This window comes from Thamnophis sirtalis, unplaced genomic scaffold (genome assembly GCF_051295495.1).
Source record: "Thamnophis sirtalis isolate CommonGarterSnake01/CBP01778 unplaced genomic scaffold, rThaSir2_p1.2 scaffold_4, whole genome shotgun sequence".
In the NCBI taxonomy this organism is placed as follows: domain Eukaryota; kingdom Metazoa; phylum Chordata; class Lepidosauria; order Squamata; family Natricidae; genus Thamnophis; species Thamnophis sirtalis.
Window position 1 is genome coordinate 116,806,449 of NW_028261384.1, and position 15,650 is coordinate 116,822,098.

The following is a 15,650-nucleotide window of genomic DNA, read 5'->3' on the forward strand; positions in this document are numbered from 1 at the left end:
CCAACATGGACAACCATGATGAAGGCTGAGAATTGTAGTTTAATAACATCTAAAAAGTCTATCAGCAACATAACATGTGGAGAAGGACAATGAAGAAACAACCCAGAGAGGTCCGTCCCCCCCTAGAGTGCAACTACAACTCAGAGCAGGTGCTACTCAATCAACCAAATCAATAATCAGATCCGGTCAAATATCCTGTGTCTTTCAAATGTCCTTTTGAGGACCATGTTTGATCTGGAAGGAAAATGTACACATTCATCTATTGTCAGCTGCCACTTTACATTTGCTTGTGCTTTGCTACCATGCGGTGACAGTCTGCCATGAACTCTGTGGAGGGTGGATGGAAGACGGAATGCTTGGGGGAAAATGAAAGTAACTTCTGTATCTCCCTGAGACACTGCCTCAAGGTCACCCGGCTAGGAGAAGAAGGCAGCTGCATACTAACCTATGCTTGAATTGACCATTCTGAAAACATCTTGCTTGAACCTGATTGGTCATGACTCACCCATTCCAACCCACAGGATTAGCAATGGGAGGCAGTTAAGGGAGATAAAAATTGAACTTAGGGATTTTGGCATGTGAGTCTCAGTTCTGGTTATGCATTCTGTAACCTTTCTCATCAAATGAAACAAAGGATTGTTTCTAAATAGCAGTTTAAGTTGGGGCAGTTCTGACATCTATATTTTTTTTAGTGGGAGACACTACAGCTTCAGGATATGTGGGTCAACAGTTATCGAAGGAACAATGGTTCAGAGGCAAAGCTTACACCTTGCATATATGGAAAGCCCAATATTCAATTCCTGGGATCTCCAGGGGTTCTGAAATCCTGAAGACCAGCTCAAATGTAGAGGATCCTTCCCTAACCAGTACTCTTCAGAATACCAGATTTTCTAACAAGTAACAGAAATGGATTCCAGGATCTGCAAGATTAAATATCTGGGGGGCACTAAATTGTGGTAGACAGTGCTGAACTACATAGATCCATGGTCTAACTTGATATAGGACAAGATAAACCTTTCCTATAGAAAGTGGAAGCATTGCTACAGGTCCAATCTCCAACATTTCCCCATAATTGTTAATAACATGAATAGAATAGAATAGAATAGAATAGAATAGAATAGAATAACAGAGTTGAAAGGGAACTTGGAGGACTTCTAGTCTTAACCCCCTGCTTAGGCAGGAAACCCTACACCACTTCAGAAAAATCTCTGTCCAAGCTCTTCTTAAAAACCTCCAGGGTTGGAACAGCCACAACTTCTGGAGGCAAGCTGTTCCACTAATTAATTGTTCTAACTGTCAGGATATTTCTCCTTGTTCAAAATTGCTTCTCTCCTTGATTAGTTTCCACCCATTGCTTCTTGTCCTGTCTTCAAGTGCTTTGGAGAATAGCTTGACCCCCCTCTTCTTTGTGGCATCAAATATTGGATCACTGCTATCATGTCATTCCTTGTTCTTCTTTTCATTAGACTAGACATACCCAATTCCTGCAACCATTCTTCGTATGTGTTAGCCTCCAGTCCCCTAATCATCTTTGTTGCTCTTCTCTGCACTCTTTCTAGAGTTTCCACATCTTTTTTTACATTTCCTGTGTTAAATTGCACATCCTGTTCAACCTTTATTTGGAAAGATTCCTAAACTTCTAAGGGCCTTCATTCACTTACCAGTACTTTTCAAGGATGGCTGATGCGCTGGGATTTGTTTATTTTGTCCTTCTGAGAGAGGAGGGGAAAAAACACAGAGAGAAAGAGTTGAACTGCTCTGTATGCAGAATCTCTTTGAAGCTTTGCAGTGTACATCAAACAAAAGGATTAAACAAAAGACTTCTTAGTTCACACCAACACAAAGGGTTTTGATTGACCTTGCGGGATCAAACTGAAAAGACCAAAAACCTGGATGAAAGAGGCAACCTATGTCTCTTCTCTGTTCCCAGAAAGAAGTATTCATTAAACTGCTGCCCTTAATCTTTCAGCGTTTTGTTAAATTTCACCGTTAAAACCCCTCCAGATCAAAGCCTTCAGAAGTCCATCTCATCAATCCTTGTTTTGCAAAAATCTATTTTTCATCCCGATTGAATTTTGGGTTCTGTTCAGTGGTATGATTTTATTCATGTATTATTGTGACGTCTGCGTTGCTTCAGAGTAAATGAGTCTAAGAGGCTTAGAATCAAAATATAATCTCAAGACTAGGAGCATCACGTTAAAGGAAGTGGCCGTTGGGAACTTTGAACAGCACCATCCTACCCCAAAATAATTGTGGGGTGTTTCTGGTAGCACTGACAGCCAATGGGTCCTTCCCTCTTTTTTTCATTATTTTTCCCCCCACAGGGATTGAAGGAGGGAAAAATAGATATCTCATACTTGATTGTCAAAAATCCAAGTGACCTCTGTAGGCCTTGTAATTGTTTTCTGGGTATTTTCAGGTCAGATATGATATCAGATCAGGTTAGATTTTTATCATGCTTCAATTACTTTATAAGGAACTGGCTGATAACCCTGCGTTGCTTGAGTATTTATTTATCTCAATCTTGTATTAGACAGGAAAAGGAATGAATTATAAGTGGCAATGTCACTTATGCGGAATGGGTTGTCCTTCCCCCTTCCATTAACGTCGCCGCAATTCCTGAAGAGGTGGTGGCAAGAGCAACTTCTTTCTGAGCCCTGATTTTGGCGACAATTAAATTAGTTTAAAATGTTTTCCCTCTGCCCCCAGAAGCGTCAAGAAAAATGATACCACCATGCTGAAAATGTCTGGACCAAACATAATTTCTAATGTTGGATTTTGAGTTGAGTTGACTTTATTTGATTTCTATGCCACCCAATCCCGAAGGACTCCGGGCGGCTTACAGAATAAAAAGAAATTAAAAAGAAAAAGACTGAAAAACAATAGGACACACGAAGTTAAAAAGAAAGACAACAAAAACCCAATCAGAAGGCCTGCCGGAAAAGCCAGGTTTTAATGGCTTTGCGAAAGGCCATGAGAGTGGGGAGGGCCCAGATCTCTGGGGGCAGCTCATTCCATATGGCCGGAGCGGCAACAGAGAAGGCCCTACTCCTCAGCGTTGCCAGCTGGCATTGTCCTGCTGAAGGCACCCGGAGAAGGTCCATCCTGTGCAATCTTATTGGTCTAAGGGAGGTATGTGGCAGGAGACGGTCTCGTAGGTACCCAGGTCCTAGGCCATGTAGGGCTTTAAAGGCAATAACCAGCACCTTGAATCGTGTTCGGAGACCAATGTGGAGCCAGTGCAGCTCGCGGAGGATAGGTGTGATGTGGGTGTACTTTGGCACACCCAGTATCGCTCGCGCGGCTGCATTCTGGACCAGCTGCAGTCTCCGAACACTTTTCAGGGGCAGCCCCAAGTAGAGCGCGTTACAGTAATCCAGTTTTGAGATGACGAGGGCATGAGTGACTGTCTGAAGTGCCTCCCGGTCCAAATAGGGCCGCAATTGGTGCACCAGGCGAACTTGGGCAAAGGCCCCCCTGGTCACAGCCGACAGGTGATGTTCCAAGGTCAGCTGCGGGTCCAGGAGGACCCCCAAATTGCAAACCCTCTCTGAGGGGGATAGGTTTTCTCCCCCCAGGATTAAGGATGGACTAGATGGACTGTCCTTAGGGGGCAACATCCACAGCCATTCGGTCTTGTCAGGATTGAGCGCGAGTTTGTTCACTCCCATCCAGACCCTTACAGCTTCCAGGCACTGGCGCATCACTTCCACCGCTTCACTGAGTTGACACAGGGCGGACAGATACAGCTGAGTATCGTCTGCATACTGGTGGTATTTAATCCCGTGCCGGTGGATGATCTCACCCAGCGGCTTCATGTAGATGTTAAATAGGAGGGGGGACAGAACCGACCCCTGTGGCACCCCATAATTGAGGGGCCTAGGTAAGAGGAGAACCACCGGAGAACGGTGCCTCCCACTCCTACCTCTTCCAGCCGTCGCAGAAGGATACCATGGTTGATGGTATCGAAGGCCACTGAGAGGTCAAGGAGCACAAGGACAGAGGAATGACCTCTGTCCCTGGCCCGCCAGAGATCATCGGTCAGAGTGACCAAAGCGGTTTTGGTGGAGCAACTAGGTCTGAAACCAGACTGAAAAGGGTCTAGATAATCTGCTTCATCCAAGGTCCGTCGGAGTTGGAGGGCCATTTCCCCCCTTACAAGAGGGAGTCTCCTTGTGGAGTACTGTGAGCTTGCTTATTTTCCAGCAGACGTTTCGTACCAGTTCTAGTCCTAGCACTGGTCATGTTGCCTGGTTTGGGTAAGGAAACATCTGCAAGAAAACAAGCAAGCTCAGAGAGCACCAAGGACCCCCTCATTTCAACCCTGAGCTACAAATATTCTCCTTTATTGATATGTATATTTATTTTGTAATATAGGATTGTAAGCCAGCCAGAGTTACCATTGAGATGGACGGCCAATCAACAGACAGACAAGACAGACAGACATTAAGAATCTCAGGGAAGAGAAAGGGGTTCGCAGTGGCTTCAATGCTTCTTCCTCTTACACTCATTCCTTCCCTTATTCAGGGTTAAAGTGCATTTGTGGACACGCAAGTAGCAAGTGAAGCTTTTTTTTTTTTTTTTTAAAGCGGCAACGACGTAATGGACAAGCTCTTTTATGAGATGGCAAATGGGACTGGGAAAGAAGGTTGGTCTGAGCAATTCCCGATCAGGGCAATTTATAGCCCTAGTAAAATAAAGAACAGCTCATGCTTTTCCTGCCTCACATCTCTACCTGAAACAGTTCTTGAACACGTGGCAAAGTTCCAAGCACACGCAGGCACTGGCTGATATATTTTGAAAGTGTCAGGGGGGAAAAAGGGTGTATCTGCGTAGCGTCTGGGGGTGCAAGTAGGATCCGAAGCCTCTTCAAAATAGACTCCTTAAAACCCTCCCCTAAAACGGGGGGGGGGTTTGGATTATATTGAGGAAAGCTGCACCTGTTGAATTAGTTTGACAGCTCCTTTGAAAAGGCAAAGAAGCCTTCGCCTTACGGTGGGTTTGTGTTTGAGGGTGAAGCTAAGAAACAAAACAAGCAAGGAGAAGGAAGCCTTTAAGATGGGTGGATTTCAATTCCTAGGATTGTAGATAATATTTGTAGCCCAGGGTTGAACCATGGGTTCCCTGGTCCTCTCTGAGATTGTTTTCTTGCAGATGGTTGTTTTCTTGCAGATCTTTCATTACCCAAGTAGGTAACATCATCAGTGCAAACCTCACTCCTTTCTATCACTGATGATGTTATCTAGCAGGGTAATGAAATGTCTGCAAGAAAACAACAACAAAAAAAACTCATAGAGCACCAGGACCCCAAATTACTAGAATCCTCTCAGCCAGTATGCATTTGGATACTGCTGGCGAAGGGATCCTGGGAGTTGGAATCCACACATCCTAAAGTTGCCAAGGTAGAGAAATACTGCCCTAGACCTTGAGAAGCAGCATTTTAATTCAGTAACAACTTACCATGTTGGCCAAGCTGGAGGAACAGCAGCAGACCCTGCAAAGGAAAGGTAGAAGGTTAAAGGTGGGCATTATAGGCTTTGTGGCCACTTGGTAGTGGGTCAGGTCCAAGGGCATTGTTACGGTATATTTTCCCATGAAGATCTGTCTTCTCTTCAAATGGGAACCGGCTGATTGTGGGCGCAGCCTTTCATGCAAATTGAATTTGCTTTCTTTAATGCCCTGAATGGGAGCTCGGCACTGGCTTTCCATTATGCTTTATCTTCAGTGTTCATTTCCAGCGTTGCTAATAATACAGCTGGGTTATTGTTCCTGCCTTGCCCAGAAGGAAAGGGTATAATTTTAATGCTCTGAAGTATATTATTATCATCAGCCCAAATCAATTCACTGCCGGATGAAGAACCTCTTCTTTGAACGGCAAGGACTGCAATCTTGCCAGGCTGCCCTGTTTGGGTTGGTTGGGGGCATGGATGTTTTCTGAATTTCCGGGCTAGAGCGGAGGGAGAATGACTAAGTCCAAGTCTCCCCATTGACGCCCCAGTGGGTCCCAGTACATGCAGACCTCGACTTAACGACCACCGTAGAACCCAAAATTTCTGTTGCTAAATGAGATATTTTGTTAAGTGAGTTTTGCCCACTTTTACAACCTTGCTTGCCACAGCTGTTAAATGAATTACTGCAGCTTATCAGTTAGTATCCCAGCTGTTAAGTGAGTCTGGTTTCCCCATTGACTTTGCTGGTCAGAAGGTCATAAAAAAGCTTTGGACACAGGAAAGGTCATAAATGTGAACCAGTTGCCAAGCATGTCATTTTTGATCACATGATTGTGATCAAAAATGGTTGTGTGAATAACAGTCATGTCACTTTTTTTCAGTCCCATTATGACTTTGATGCCAGAGTTCCTGAGTCAACATGACTGGAGGAGGAATTCTGGGAGTTGAAGTCCACAAGTCTTAAAACTGTCATGTTTGAACACCCCTGGTTTTTTTTTTTTCTAAAGGGTTAGGGATGCAAGGGTCTTGAAACGTGACAGCTTTAAGACTTGCGTGCTTCAAATGACAGAGTTTCTGAGCCAACATTTTGGTTGCTAAGCAAGAGCGTTGTTAAGTGAGTTTTACCACATTTTACAAGTTGGCCATGCCCACCCAGTCACATGTCTGTCAAGCCACTCCCCAAAGCTGGCCACACCTACAGAAGAGTTCTAAAAATTTTTGAAACCCACCACTGATATGTGGGAAAGATTAATTGAAAAGACACTGCTGAGGGAACGGTCAGATAAGAGACAACATAGCCCAAAACTGAATAATGGCTGAGGCAAGAAATTTAGAAGTGATGCTCCCTTAGTTTTGTGGACTAAGGAGATGGAAAGAAGGTTGTACTTCCAAACTTGCAAGACTGATCTGGGGCTTGCAGGATAAATCAATATATAAACTAGTACAAATCTCCCCCCTTTTCCTTTACTGCCTGAGAAATTAGGGAGGGTCTCTTCTGAGCCTTTTGCCCTGATCATTGTTCAGCTGTGGGCTAAGTTGTCCCTATCTGACCATTCTCTTAGCAGGATCTATTTGGTCATTCTCTTAAGGCCTTAATGGAGGACCTATGGCACGGGTGCCACAGGTGGCATGCGGAGCCCTTTTTGAGGGCATGCGATCCGTCGGCCCACCTCAGCTCCACCGCGAATGCACAGGTGCCTCCTGCCAGCCAGCTGATTTTCCGGTCTCTGCTGCAAATGCGGGGGGGCAGGGCACATACGGGGGACGTGTGCACATGCGTGCGGGAAGGGTGGGGTGGGTTGCATACATCTCCCACATGCACCCCGCCCTCCTAGCAGAGAGGCCTAATAGGCCAAAAATGGGATGCGGGGGAGGGGGTGTCATGTGTGCATGCGCTGGGGAGGGGACACACACCGGGGGTGGTTGGGTTGTCACACACACATTGCATTATGAGTTGGGTGTGGACACATGTGTGTGTGCTGTCGCATGTGTGCGCATTCGGCACATGGTGACAAAAAGGTTAGCCATCGCTATCCTAAGGTCTTTCTCACATACCTTACAACCAGTCTCATAGTCAAAGCAACAGAGAGATTGAATGATGAGACAGGATGCAGTTAAAACTGGATACAAAATTAGATGCATTCTAAAAGAGTTTTAGTTTTGATTAAGCATCTTTTCTCAGGATTCCCCCTCCCTATTTCCTAGAGGTGGCCTTCTTCTCCTCCACTTTTGGGCAGTTTTACCTAGAGTTTCCCCTTCCCTTTCCTGTTTGCTATACAACTCTTTAATATGATGCTAATAAAAATAAAAATTAGCATAGTAATATATAAAACAAACATTTTTAGCCTGGAACAACTGATGGCCCTGAGACTGTTGCAGAGAAGTGTGCTTCGGGTGTAGCTTTAAAACATACTGCTAAAACATTTTCCTTTTCTTCTTTTAAAGTTTTATTAGTCAGGCTTAAAAGAGGGAATAACAGAGTAACAGAGTGGGAAGGGACTTTGGAGGTCTTCTAATCCAACTTCTTGCTCAAGCAGGAATATAATATTTCAGATAAATGGTTCTGTATGTATTTTTTTTTTAATGTATTTTATTTGGATTTATAGGCCGCCCTTTTCCCTGAGGGGACTCAGGGCAGCTTACAATCATTAGGGAGGGGGTGCAATTCAAGACAAACAATATGTGAACAAAATAAATAAAGTAATAAAAACACAACTTGCATTCAACATTCAACACTCAGGTGGGGCAAATTAGAGACTTATCCCCAGGCCTGTTGGGATAGCCAGGTCTTAAGGGCTGCGCGGAAGGCCTGGACGGTGGTGAGGGTGCGTATCTCGACGGGGAGATCGTTCCACAGGGTCGGAGCTGCAACAGAAAAGGCTCTCCTCCGTGTAGTCGCCAGTTGACATTGACTGGCGGATGGGATTCGGAGGAGGCCCAGTCTGTGCGATCTTATCGGTCGGAGGGAGGTAATCGGCAGAAGACGGTCTCTCAAGTACTCAGATCCACTACCATGAAGGGCTTTAAAGATGGTCAACAGGACCCTGAAGCGCACCCGGAGATCAACAGGTAGCCAGTGCAGCTCGCGGAGGATGGGTGTTATGTGGGCGAACCGCGGTGCGCCCACTATCACTCGCGCGGCCGCATTCTGAACTAACTGCAGCCGCCGGATGCACTTCAAGGGCAGCCCCATGTAGAGCACATTGCAGTATTCCAGCCTAGAGATCACAAGGGCTCGAGTGACTGTTGTGAGAGCCTCCCGATTCAGGTAGGGTCGTAACTGGCGGACCAGGCGAACCTGGGCAAATGCCCCCCTGGTCACAGCTGACAGATGATGGTCGAGAGTCAGCTGTGGATCCAGGAGGACTCCTAAGTTACGAACCCTATCTGAGGGGTATAGAATTTGACCCCCCAGCCTGATAGATGGAACATTAGCCAAATTGTTGGGAGGGAAACACAACAGCCACTCGGTCTTGTCCGGGTTGAGTACCAGTTTGTTAGCGCTCATCCAGTTCTTAACGGCCTCAAGACCCTGGCTCATCACGTCCACCGCTTCATTGAGTTGGCACGGGGCGGACAGATACAATTGCGTATCGTCCGCGTATTGATGGTATTTTATCCCGTGCCTCCGAATGATCTCGCCCAGTCTCTCCAATCTTTTATTAAAAACCTCCAGTGTTGGAGCACCCCCATCTTCAACAACAGCAAATTGTTCCGCTGATTGTTCTAACTGTCAGGAAACTTCTCTAGTTCTAGGTTGCGTCTCTCCTTGTTTAGTTTCCACCCATTGCTTCTTGTTCTGCCCTCAGGTGCTTTGGAGAATAGCTTGACCCTGACTTCTTTGTGGCAACAAAACATTGGAACACTGCTACTTCTAGTCCTTCTTTTCATTAAACTAGACATACCCAATTTCTGCAATTGTTCATTTGTTTGTTGCTAATTTCCTAGAGTCTCAGTATCCAGACCAAAACTGAGAAAAACCCACTGGAATTTATCTGCATTCTGGGAGAGAGGAGAGAACCTGAAACCATATCTGGGTGTGCAGTGATATAAAAACAAAATTCTGATGTCAGATCAGTGGCCAAACAACAGTTGCTTTCAGTAGAAAAAGGATAAGAATTCCCTGTCAAGTTTATACTGTAGGAAAAGAGCAGGCAGAGCGATAGGGTGGAGTTAATCAGTTTAGAGTCATTGCTTTTCCACCAGTGCTCAAAGTTCAACCCCTCCTGAATTTTATTGACCTTTATCTGGTAATTTAGTGTTACACTTAGATGACTCCATTCTTGTGCATAGACTTGGATAAACCTTCTACAAGTAGTCCTCGACTTACAACAGTACTGTTCTGACCTAGGCTTCTTGAGAAAGCATAAATCACAATCTTAGTCCTGTCCCCCTCTCTGCCTCCAACGTAAAGCCCTCGCCCAAGCTTTCCCCAGACTCCAAGACTGGCCCATGTTCCTCCCCAACCTCCTCACTGCCCAGTTCTGCTGCCAGCAGATCACAATGTCCATTTAGTGACTGTTCAACATTACAATGGCGTTGAAAAAAGTAACTTATGGCCATTGTTCACACTTAGAACCATTACAGCATCCCCCATAGTCAGTGATCAAAACTCAGATGCTTGGCAACTGATTTAGACTTATGATGGTTGCAGTGCTGTCATAAGTCTAAATCAGTCATGTGATCCCCTTTTTGCGACCTTCTGACAAGCAAAGTCCATGAGGAAGCCGGATTCACTTAAAGACTAGTTACTAATTTAACCGCAGTGATTCATTTAAGAACTTTGACAAGAACGGTCGTAAAATGGGGCAGGACACTGCAACCATCATGAATAAATGGCTGTTGCTAAGCATCCGAATCTTGATCACGTGACGATGAGGACACTGCAACGGTCTGAAGTTTGCAAAATTGTCATAAGTTGCTGTTTTCAATGCCATTGTAACTTAGGTCACTAAAATATTGGTTGTAAGTCGAGGGCCTATCTGCGATACATCTGTGAAAATCATAACACTGTCATCTATAGCAGTGGTCCCCAACCTTTTTATCGCCGCGGACCAGTCAGCCTTTGATAATTTTACCGTGGCCCGCTGAGCGCGTCGATGACCAGCGCTAGCAGCGTAGCCTTGCGCAGGCGCAGTTCAGTATGGCTAGCGTAGATAGCGTAGCACAAACTGCGCCTACGCAAGGCTACGCTACTAGCGCTGTCTACGCTAGCCCTACGTAGCTGCGCAGGCGCTCTTAGGTTTTTTTCAGGAATCGGCCAGCGCTGAAGCGCTGAAAAGGAATGAGAAGGGCGGCGCTGGACACAGGGGGGCGGTGGGCCGCTGGTGACGTCAGAGTGCCACCAGCGGTCCAGTAACACCCCTTGTGCCAATTAGCCCTAATTTGCATACAGAAAGAAACTATGGCCCCCGGCCGCTGCAGCGATCATGGCCCCCGGCCGCTGCAGCGATCATGGCCCCCGGCCGCTGCAGCGATCATGGCCCCCGGCCGCTGCAGCGATCATGGCCCCCGGCCGCTGCGCGGCCCGGTGCCAGGTACTCCACGGCCCGGCACCGGTCCGCGGACCGGGGGTTGGGGATCACTGATCTATAGGAACTCCCTCTCTCTAATACTGTAAAATAGTATAAACAAAATAAATAAATAAAAATAATTTCCAACCCCATAAGCTCCAATGATTTTGCTACATTGCTGACAGGCTTGTAGTCTTCTGGGATAGAAAATAGTAATATTAATTTTTAAAATGCAGCCTCTCCCTCCCTCTCTCTCCCCCCCCACTTTCCCTCCCCCCTTCTCTAGACCTCAGACTCAACAGGAAAAAGAATCAGCTCTTTTTCAGCATGCATGGTTGCTATTTTAATGCCTATGAATGATGGAATAAAGGGTTCCACCACAAAACCATGTTCGACTAAAGGGCGCTCGACGAAACCGCGTAACTGACGTCATCACAGCGCGACAACAGCGTGGAGAAAAAAGCACGCTGTAAACGCTAAACCTAAAATTAACCCCTAAACCTAAACCTAACCCCCCTAAACCTAATCCTAAACCTAACCCTAAACCTAACCCTTAACCTAACCCTAAACCTAACCCTTAACCTAACGCTAAACCTAATCCTAACCCTTAACTTAACCCTAACCCTAACCCTTAAACTAACCCTAACCCTAACCCTAACCCTTAACCTAACCCTAAACCTAACCCTAAACCTAACCCTAAACCTAACCCTTACCTTAACTTGAATCGGCTTGCTTTCAAAGCGCTATTTAAAGCGCCCTTCTTTCTCCGCGCTCGCTGTTGTCGCCCTGTTGATGACATCAGAGACGCGGTTTAATTGGGTGCGCTTTAGTCAAGCGCGGTTTTGTCGTGCCACGGGAATAAAGGACCCTCAAGTAGGCTGAAGGACTTTAGTAGGGGGTAAGTCCTCTTTATACTGAATTACCTTTTTGTTTTTAAAAAAGAGCCCATGTCTTTATCAGTATGATCGAGCAAAGCTAGTGTAGGGCTGATCAAGGCCATAACTTACAATACGTTATAGAATTTCTTTTCTTGGTTGCTGTGTAAAATTTACACACAAACGTCCATTCCACAGCCACAGACTCACACCTGCTTCTCCAGGTGTATTTGACCAACTGGCGGTTTGCTGAATGGGGGCTGTTTTCATAAAATAATAAACACCCAAACCGACCTGAGTGAAGGTTTATAATACAAACAGCTATGTATAGTAAATTCTAGCAAGAATTTTGCATTTCCTGCAACTGCTTCTTTCTATTCAGCGTCATTAGGAAGTTCCTAAATAAATACAAGGAATGAAAACCCAGAACAGGATTAAAACTTTCCTCAGAAATGTCTACCATGGATTAATTAAAATAACTCTTTTGTTTTCTGGTTGTTGAAGGTTGTTCTTGAAGTTAGAAAATATTCAGACAATACAGACTGTCCTCAACTTACAGCAGTTCAGTTAGTGACCATTTGAAGTTACAACTGAAAAAAGATGACCATTTTTCACACTTCTGTGCATCCTCATGGTCACATGATTTACATCCAGATATTTGACAATTGATTCGTATTTACCACAGTCGCAGTGTCCCAGGGTCATGTGATCATCTTTTGCCACCTTCTGACCAGCGAAGTCAATGGGGAAGCCAGATTCACTTAACAACCATAGTACTAACTTATCAATGCAGTGATTCACTTAACAACTGTGGCAAGAAAGGTCATAAAATGGGACAAAATTTACTTAACAGCTGTCTCACTTAGTAACAGAAATTCTGGGCTCAATTTTGGTGGAGGACTACCTGAATCACCATTATTTTCAATTCTTTCCTGAACTATTGCATTTAAACATGTTTATTCAGATTTTTTTTTTAAATGAAGACTGCTTTTACTGTATTTTTCGGCGTATAAGATGCACCGGAGTATAAGATGCACCAAGATTTTGAAGAGGCAAATTAAAAAAAAAAAGTTTTTGCACTCTGCAGACCTCTAAAAAACGGTCTGTTTTTTGTAAAAAAAGGGAATGCATAGCCTTTAGGAGGTTTTTAGAGTGCTCCTGGAACTGGAGGGGCTGCCCCCCCCAAACGAGCAAAAACAGCCCATTTTTTTGCGAAAACGGGCCCGTTTTTTGTGGAAAAAAGGGCATGTATAGTCTTTAGGAGGCGTATAGAGTGCTGGGGAGGCAAAAAAAAACGGCCTGTTTTTCACTCATTTATGCCCCTCCCAACCCCCAGGAGTACTCTATGCAGTGATTCACTTTAACAACTGTGGCAAAAAATGTTGTAAAATGGGGCAAAACTCACTTAACAAATCTATCACTTTGCAACAGATATTTTGGTGTTCAGTTGTGTTGTAATTCAAGGATTACCTGTATTCACTCATGATAAACCTATTTAACCGGTTTAACTGATGTGTTAAATTCATTTAACAACTATCTTATTTAGCAGCAGAAATTTTGGGCTCAGTCGTGGTTATAAGTTGAGGACTCCCTATAGTTGGAGGTTCACAAATTCCTCAGCCTCACTCTTGTAGTTTGTAGTTTATTAACATTTATAGGCCGCCCTTTTCCCTGAGGGGACTCAGGGCGGCTTACATAAAATCAGGAGGGGAATACAGACAGTAACGTAGACACACATAGAGTAAAAATAATGAGCAACATTCATTCATCATTCGGGAGGGGCGATTATCTTTGTCCCCAGGCCTGACGGGCTAGCCAGGTCTTAAGGCTACTCTTACTGGCATCTGTCTTTTGCGGAGAGGAAAGGGTCTCATTTTCAAACACATTGTTTCTTATTCTGTAATGGAATGTGTGGGTGACCTTGGGGGATGGGGGGGGGGGAAGAAATGCTGCCTAGAAAATAACTAGATGAGACAGGTAGAGTTCTCTAGTTGATTAATAGACAGAGAAAGAAATTTAGGAAAGACTGCCCTAATTGTTCAGGTGGTTAAAAACAGTAGCAGGTTTATATCTCCGGATTGGCAAGATTCTGTTAATGTAGTCTTACAGTAAAGTACAATTATTTGTCGTGTTTTCTGCCTGTTGCACCCAGGAACTCTGATCATCTGAATTTAGCCCAGGAATAGGCCATCTCTACATTGCCTTGGTATTTCAGACCATTCATGAAACTATAGGAGCTTCATTTGCAAACATCTGGGAGTTTGACAACTGCTGGAAGCCTCGGGTCATCAGTAGTGAGAGATGCTGGCAGTCATAGTACAGCAATTTTCAGGATCCTGTAGGTTTATTTATTTATCACTAGCCGATAACCCGGCGTTGCCCTGGTATTGATTTATAGGGGGGAAATGTCTGGACCAAAGGTAATTTCTAATGTTGGATTTTCCCCCTTACCAGAGGGAGCCCCCTGGTGGAGTACTGTGAAGCCATTATCATGGCAACCCCACTGCACTGAACAGTAGAAGTCATTTTACAACAGTACAGTAGAAGCTATTTTAAGGCACAACAGGCTGTATCTTAACAGAACAACCCCCCCTCCCCGAGGGGTGTTAGGCCTGTCTTACCCCCACAGTATTTGTTTCCAGAGAGTAAGTCATCTGTGTACCAAGTTTGATTGAAACTTTATATATATAAAGTTCTGCGCGAGCAAAACAAACAAACAAACAACAGGCAGGAGGCTGAAGACACCAGCCTGAGGATATGGATATGGATATGGATATGGATGTGTGTGTGTGTGTGTGTGTGTGTGTGTGTGTGTGTGTGTGTGTGTGTGCAGGTTTATATGCAGGTTGCTTCTCCCTCTCCTGACGCTCTACTCATTGCCTTATTTTTGTTTTTATTTATCTAATCTTTTGGAGGTGAAATTATGTTTCCATCATGCAACTGTTACTGCAGAGCTTTAGTGGGAAATTCTCACTGCTTTGTTAGAAGCCAGATGAGTTGTTTCCAGGAGAGGAAAACAGGAGGGTGGGGAACTAAAGATTTGCATTCCCTCTAAGCCCCCACTGAATTATTTGTTTGATCATCAAGGACATAGGCATTGTTTCTGGGAGTATTAATCCCGGGTGCATTGTGTGTAAATCCGTTCAAAACAAATTAGGGGGTTAGGAGGACAGGAGGTCACACACTCTGGAAATGCCTTTAGCCTACAGAGTGTTTGCAGTTGCAACACCTTGAAAAGGGTGTTAAAGGAAGCATAATTTAGCTTAATTTAACCAAAGGTTTCATTTGAAACTTAAATTACTTCTTTCTAAAAATGATTTTTTGGGGGCAGCACACACAGAGAGAAAAATCTAATTTACAGACATAATAGTACAGGTAGTCCTTGACTTGTGATTTATGACCACAAATGTGTTCAAAATTTAAGTGAGACAGTTTAAGTGAGTTTTGTCCCATTATAAAATTTTCACTACCGGTTCTCTGGAACCTGTCAGAATTGGCTGAATACCACCTCTGGTGGAGATGATGGAAGAACTATGGCTTACGGTTTTGCTAGCTAAAGACCAGAATAAATAAGACTGAATGAAAACAATCTCTTGCATGGTATGGGAAAATTAGCCAGTTCTTACAAGCAGAAATGAAGACTGTGTAGCATTATATAGGAATCCAGTTGCAGAGTTAAGATATTCCTTCTCCATAGCCTAAGATCGCTGGTTACTCCTTGATTCGAGGCCTTATTATTTCCTCTGAACCCTAACCCAAATTATGAAATGATGCTACTCACAATTAACATTACGCTAGACAAGGTCTTTAAA

At 44.5% G+C, this 15,650-nt stretch overlaps 1 protein-coding gene across 1 annotated transcript in view; it reads right to left on the reverse strand.

Annotated features, from left to right (window-relative positions):
* Positions 1–15,650, reverse strand: part of PTPRH (protein tyrosine phosphatase receptor type H) — a 56,028-nt gene that overhangs the window by 38,286 nt on the left and 2,092 nt on the right. Inside the window, exons 2-3 of the mRNA XM_087713856.1 lie at positions 5,461–5,494; positions 1,662–1,712 (exon numbers count right to left, since the gene is read on the reverse strand). Of these exons, the coding sequence (XP_087569982.1) occupies positions 1,662–1,712; positions 5,461–5,494 (85 nt within the window). The remainder of the gene's footprint in view (positions 1–1,661; positions 1,713–5,460; positions 5,495–15,650) is intronic.